The 6,557-nt window shown below is 43.1% G+C and overlaps 1 protein-coding gene across 6 annotated transcripts in view; it reads left to right on the forward strand.

Annotated features, from left to right (window-relative positions):
• Positions 1-6,557, forward strand: part of ptpn13 (protein tyrosine phosphatase non-receptor type 13) — a 64,621-nt gene that overhangs the window by 55,071 nt on the left and 2,993 nt on the right. For 5 of the 6 annotated variants that reach the window (XM_054756883.1, XM_054756885.1, XM_054756889.1 and 2 more), the window contains 12 exons: positions 894-1,049; positions 1,129-1,300; positions 1,373-1,583; positions 1,667-1,752; positions 2,723-2,784; positions 2,856-3,035; positions 3,109-3,274; positions 4,446-4,535; positions 4,677-4,777; positions 4,861-4,916; positions 5,008-5,102; positions 6,427-6,557. The exon at positions 6,427-6,557 is cut by the window's right edge and continues 18 nt beyond it. In XM_054756883.1, the coding sequence (XP_054612858.1) occupies positions 894-1,049; positions 1,129-1,300; positions 1,373-1,583; positions 1,667-1,752; positions 2,723-2,784; positions 2,856-3,035; positions 3,109-3,274; positions 4,446-4,535; positions 4,677-4,777; positions 4,861-4,916; positions 5,008-5,102; positions 6,427-6,557 (1,506 nt within the window). The remainder of the gene's footprint in view (positions 1-893; positions 1,050-1,128; positions 1,301-1,372; positions 1,584-1,666; positions 1,753-2,722; positions 2,785-2,855; positions 3,036-3,108; positions 3,275-4,445; positions 4,536-4,676; positions 4,778-4,860; positions 4,917-5,007; positions 5,103-6,426) is intronic. The other variant, XM_054756886.1, reaches the window with a different exon arrangement.

Below are 6,557 nucleotides of genomic sequence, written 5' to 3' on the forward strand. Positions count from 1 at the left end.
TACTTTACCCTGTTTTGTGGGTCTATAGCTTTAAAGCTAATGAGCTGTGTTGAACCACACCTGACAGAGTGTGTGGCTCCGAGAAGCGCGATTGTACACTTTTTACATATACAGTAATCCCTCGTTTCTTGCACTTAACTGGTTCCAGACCTGACTGTGATAAGTGAATTTCCACGAAGTAGAATTGCTTCTTTATAAATGGAATATTTTCATAGTAATTGCATAGAAAACCTGTTTACAACTTTCTGAATACGGTTTTCAACATTACCAGAGCCCTCTAGACATGAAACAACACCCCTATAGTTACCTTTATATTTGTCTTACCCAATATAGTAGATATAATCAGAGAAAGTAAGCCATTTAGGATATAAATAAGACTTGTGCTTGTGTGTGTTGCAATAAATATCTTCCGAAAGGGTGGCCAGGATGTGACGACTGTACACTGTAATTCTGCACTGGTCTTATGTAATATACGCCATATATTACATTGGAACATGGAGCACATGGAGCACATGGAACATGGAGCAATGCTAGGTGCTCCAGGCTTTATGTGAGCCTTTTTTTTTTTTTTTTTAAACAAAGCTAGTCCTCTGTGAAGTGGTGGGTGTATACATGGGGCGGGCTTATCTAACTTGGGGTAGGTCAGAGGCGCTGTAATGTCCGTGAGGAAAGAGGTGTTTCTGTCATAACGACATGAAAACCCAGAGCTTCATAATGATGTATGAGCGCCTCTTCTCTCAAAAGTAGAGCAACAAGTGAGGGAAACGACTGATTTTTATCACGTTTGGTGCTCATAAACAGGCTCTAGAGACACACTTTACTGTCTAGTTTTCATAATAGGAGACCTTAAGCTTTCATTTGTAGACACAGCACCAATTCTTCTCTGCTGACAGGAAGCGGAGCTCAAGGTCTCATTGATGAAGTCTGAAAAGGGCAGCCTTGGCTTCACACTCACCAAAGGCAGCGATCATGGGTGTTATGTCCACGACATAGTCCAGGATCCAGCCAAAAGCGACGGAAGGCTCAGACCTGGGGACAGAATGATCAAGGTGCGGATTCATCACTCTTCTCTTCACATCCTGTGAGTTTGATATACAGTATTCACCTTATGTGTCTCTTTCTTTACAGGTGAACCAAACAGATGTGACCAATATGGGCCACACCGAGGTGGTGGACCTTGTGCGTGCGGCCCCTCGGGTCGTGGATTTGGTAATAGGGAGGGCCCTGGATGCCCCCAAGCCCTCTATTGACGCTCACCTGTTGCCAGATATCTGCTTCAAAGACACTCAGAAAGCACTTGGTAAGAAACAGAACTAAAGAAGAAACCATTCTGAGAAGGTCAGTTTGAGATACCTCCTGCTTCTTCCTGCAGGCCTGATGCTGGATGGCGGTAGGGATAGTATGTACGGGGTCTTATTTGTAAAAGACGTCTTAGTGGGATCAGCAGCCTTTGAAGAAGGCAGTCTGAGACCACTGGACCTCATCCACTATATCAATGGTGCTCCCACTCAGGACCTCACCCTCACTGAGAGTAGCAGACTGTTGGATCTCTCCCGTGCTGACCTGACTCTTAAAGCCACAAGGTACCGTGATGTATCCTTGAAACAATAATAATAAGTTTCCCTACTCATATGTTGACGTGAGATGTTCTTTCTCACATTCAAAGGGATGGTAAGCCTGTTTACCCTGGGAAGAAAAGCGCATCTTCTCTCAACAACAACATGAGCATCAATGTGTCATCTGGCATTAATGGTATGTGCTATGGGTTTTCTCATATCCCTCGCACATTGATTTACTCTCTTTATGAGAGCTCAGGTGGAATTTAAATCCTGACTAACTGACACTCTTAAGCCTAGGTCACAACCGGACGTACGATTTTTGGCGTTCCCCAAATTGCTGTGTTTTTTGGTTCGTGGAGAACGCAGTTGTGGTGACCATGAAGGAGTAAGATCTTGACAAGCATGGAGGACGTACGAAACATCTGAACGTGCGTTGGCCACACTTATTACGTATGTGGGGTGCCCATGTGGCGCATGACACACATAGGAGTCCACAAGTGTGACGTACCAAAAAATTTACACTTTGCCCAAGCCTGACACCAGCAAAACGTACGAAATACACACCTTGGCTGTACGGATGACACACAAAGACATATGTAGTGCGTACGTTTGTCTTGCAACCTGAAAAAAATGTAAGCACCCGTAGAGTTTGTTTGACATGACAAAGAACCTCTGCGGCCAGTCTATGGCTATGTTTCTTGCTTTTTTTGCATGTAGACGAGCCGTAGGAGCCCGTACGACCGGTTGTGACCTAGGCTTTAATTGTGCTTTTGAATGCGTAAGAAAACCCATTGTGATACATTGTGGTCATCTGTGCTTTTCTGGTGTTGATGCTCATTAGATACTGTTTGTATTCTATAAGAAACAATAGACATGGAAATCATCAGTGCTAGGGTCAAACTGTAGTCAGGGCCGCCCCTCCTTACACACAGAACATGCACCGTGCGTAGGACCTCACGATCCATGGGGGGCCCCATTTTGTTACTACCTACTTACAAATAACACCGCATCCCCCATCCTCTGTGTGGTTTAGGTAAATAAACGCCATGGCTATAGTTAGAGTATTTATGGTATTTTTATTTCCATCACATGTGCACAATGGTTATAAAAGTGAGACATAATGATTTTTCTAACAGTGTAAACATACTGTACAATCATTCAAGGGTTCCTCACAGCAGAAGACCCACGGGAGACAGAGTTTTTCACTGCAATGTCTTCCTTAGAGGTAAGCTCAATTTACATGTGTTTTGCTCTTCACTTATTTATAAGACCGTATGACTGCAAAGCTCGATGAAGCAAGTTGCTGTTTGGGATGTACAGGAGGAGCTCATCAAGCTAGAACTGGAGAAGCCACAGTCAGGAGGTCTGGGTTTCTCAGTGATCGGCGGAGAAAGAGGCATCTTCGTCAAGTCCATCACAGCAGAAGGTGTTGCCGACGCCTCTGGCAAGCTTCAAGTGGGAGACAGGCTGCTTCAAGTGAGATGTTTAAACCCTTCTTTTGGATCTCTAACTGATTGGGCTACAGGGTCTTTGTTGTCTTTTCCTGCAGGTAAATGACGAGCTGATGACAGGCGTATCGCACACCAAAGCAGTCACCACCATCCGCAAGGCTAAAGGCCTAGTGCGACTGACGGTGTCCAGGCCGCCAGACCAGAACCCCAACACCTATCTGGCCTATCTGCCCATCAATGCTGATAAATGCAATGGAAACACAGGTACAAAGGCAAATTCTATTCCATTTATGTTGCCTTTATACACCACCACAGTTGATTTTTATCAAGGAAGGAAGATGTGAGACTTCCAGCTTTAATTGAAAAGCTTTCACAACAATATGACATTTACCATTTTAGGAATTAGTCATTTTCTGTACAGTGCAGTGGAACCCGCATAAGTCGGTCCCGTCAACCAACTCATCAAGTCGCGGTTCACTATGTTTTTATTACTAAAAAAATGCCTGCTTAAGTCGACTTTAAAATTTGACAACCAAATGGATCATTTGTATGAGAAAATTTGTTTGTTTACATCGACATATGTTGTAGTGTTATGTAATTCGTCATTATCGCTAAGCAGTGTGAAACATACGCTGCCTACTTAGACAGCATTAAAACGTGCACACAGCGAGTTCCTGTTCGTTGCAAAATGAGGAAGTGACGTCGAGGGTTCAGAGTTGAGTTTTAGCTTGGCGTGGGTAACGACCGCAACTGCGGCCTGTGTGTTTATGAGGGATTTTTTTTTAGGGACTATTGTGGCTGTTGTGGGATCATTCAAACCTGCAATAAAAGCCTGTAACGGCAATCAAGTCTGGTGCGTCTCACTGAACATTACTGACACCTAGTGACCAGTGTAGAATACTACATATCAATCACAGTGTGTTTCAATGCGTCTTCTGAATACCTTATATTTGTATTTTAGGTCTTTTAGCCATTTTTATGCTTGGTAAAATTCGCTTCAGTATGCATTTCTATTAATAAATGACCATGTTCAACCACGAAACAACACAATTTATTAATTCATATATTTTTGAAAAATTGTGATTGAGTGAAGCCGCGAAATTCGAACCGCAAAGTGGCGAGGGACGACTGCACTTTTAGACCTTCAGAGGTCCAAAAGTACTTTTGGACAGTAGAAATAATTGTACTTGTAATAGTCTCATCATCAAATTAAACACGAGTGATCCCATTCCATTAGCAGTCGTGCATGCCCATGCCGTAACACATGATGTGGTATGCTTTGGATACTTTTCCCACCATTCTAATACAACATGGTTTCTATCCAAAGTATCTGGTTCCATAAATCTGGAGTCTTTTTTTCTATGTTTTGACTGACTGAAAGTCTGAATCTTGTTTCTTACCAGAATTTGTAAAAAATAGTCCACGTTGTTTTCAGATCTTAGCGAGGACAGCGGTGTCAAGACAAAGTTGGGCAGTCTGCACGAGAGGCGAAAATCTGGCAGCTTCCCTCTGTTACCACCAACAGGTAAATAAAGATGATTGTCATTAAGAGCTACAAGCAAAACAACTTCAACTGGGAGAGAGGAGTATTGTGTTGACCTGAATGTAAGACAGGAAAAAAAGTCAGTACGGTGGTCAGTTGTGTTTGACTCTACATGTCTCGCAGACTACGACGAAGAGCCACCCCAACAGAGAAGGGTGCACAGCGGCGAACTCTCCGAGGACACAGACTATGATGGCTCCTCCTTACCCGAAGACTCGCCCGAGGTGCGACTCAAAGCCATAAGTGAAACAGTTCACATTTGGTTGACATTTCACGCGGTTTCTTTACAACTCCTTTCTTTATTCAGAGTTCGCGCAAAGTTGAATGGCTGGAGGAGAGCGTGGACAGCCCCAGCAATGAAAAGTAGGGTTTAACTCTCTGAAAGTGGACACAACTGGGATTTGAAGTGACGTTGCATCATCTCCTTTCTCTGTTATTTTTGTTGAATCGACAGTTACCTGCAAATGAGCCAACCAGAAGATGATGACGTCATCACATGGGGAAGCGACGAGCTGCCTATTGAAAACCTCAACTCCACATTTAGACATGGTGAATTTCTCATTTGATCCAAAGCAGAATGTTTAGTCTTTTAGTCTGTTTAGTTCGAGTTCTTCCTTCTCAGCATGCCATTTAGGAGAGCTATTTTTGGGGGTGTTTTTTTATTATCAGTATATTAACATAAAATGTCTTATCTTATTGCAAAAAACAATAATTTTACCATTTTTAAACATGCTTTTTTTCCATCTTACAAATTCTTATGAACAAATTAGGGAGACCTTAGTGTTGTGTTCCCTCATAGTGAAAATTGACTTTATTTACCAATTTATATATATTAATAAATATACTGCAATAATAGATATTCGTATTATTTGGCCGATGGACTATGCATTTTTAAAGCTGTGATATATTTTTTTTTAATACTTTTTTTTAACCCATTAAAATGCCTGGGCATCTCTGTGTGGAGTTTGTATGTTCTTCTTGTGAGTGCATGCGTTTTCTCTGGGTACCCCGGTTTCCTCCCACATTCCAAAAACATGCATGTTAGGTTAATTGACGACTCTAAAGTGTCCATAGGTATGAATGTGAGTGTGAATGGTTGTTTGTTTGTCTATATGTGCCCTGCGATTGGCTGGCGACCAGTCCAGGGTGGACACCGCCTTTCGCCTAAAGTCAACTGGGATAGGCTCCAGCATAACCCCGCGACCCTAATGAGGATAAGCGGCATAGAAAACAGATGAATGGAAAATGCCTGTAATTAATACTATATGTTTTAGTACAGGGGTATCAAACTCGTTTTCGTTGAGGGCCAAATCACAAAAACGGGCGTAATTGAGCCGTCGGAAAAGTGGCGTTTTTTGCCATCTTTGGATCCTGCCGGGACCCCCGATGAATGCTTGGGGGGGTCTGGCCCACCTCCCGGAACGGAAAAGTGTTGTTTCAGCAACTTGAAAAAAAATGTGATTTCGCGACAGCCGCGGCACTGAAAAAACGGGCGAAAATCGAGCCGTCGGAAAAGTGGCGTTTTTTGCCATGTTTGGGTCCTGCCGGGACCCACGATGAAGGTTTGGGGGGTTTGGCCCAGCTCCCAGAGCGGAAAAGTGTAGTTTCAGCAACTTGAAAAAAATGCCATTTTGCGACAGCAAATGCACTTCTACCACCTGGTGGCCGTTCTTAGAGCTTAAAAGTGCACTGAAATGTTAATGCATTAGTGGAGACTTGCATCATCACCTCTTTTTGCCTCAAAAAAAACATAAAAGTTGTATAAATACGTTGTTGGGATCGAGCGTCCGGGATTGTTAAAAAGTATAAATACATCTTTGGTATCGAATCAGTTCGTCAAGTTGACTGTTTTTGTGAATATGTCTTGATTCAGATGGACCAATCATCACAGAGGAGGAGCTGACCTCCTTACCCCTGGTCGAGGTGGTCCCCACCGGCCAGTATACGGGTCCAAAGCTCAACTCTGTTGTCCGTATGATCAGGGGGCTTCTGGACCAGAATGTC

The sequence above is a fragment of the Dunckerocampus dactyliophorus genome, chromosome 17 (genome assembly GCF_027744805.1).
Source record: "Dunckerocampus dactyliophorus isolate RoL2022-P2 chromosome 17, RoL_Ddac_1.1, whole genome shotgun sequence".
NCBI lineage: Eukaryota > Metazoa > Chordata > Actinopteri > Syngnathiformes > Syngnathidae > Dunckerocampus > Dunckerocampus dactyliophorus.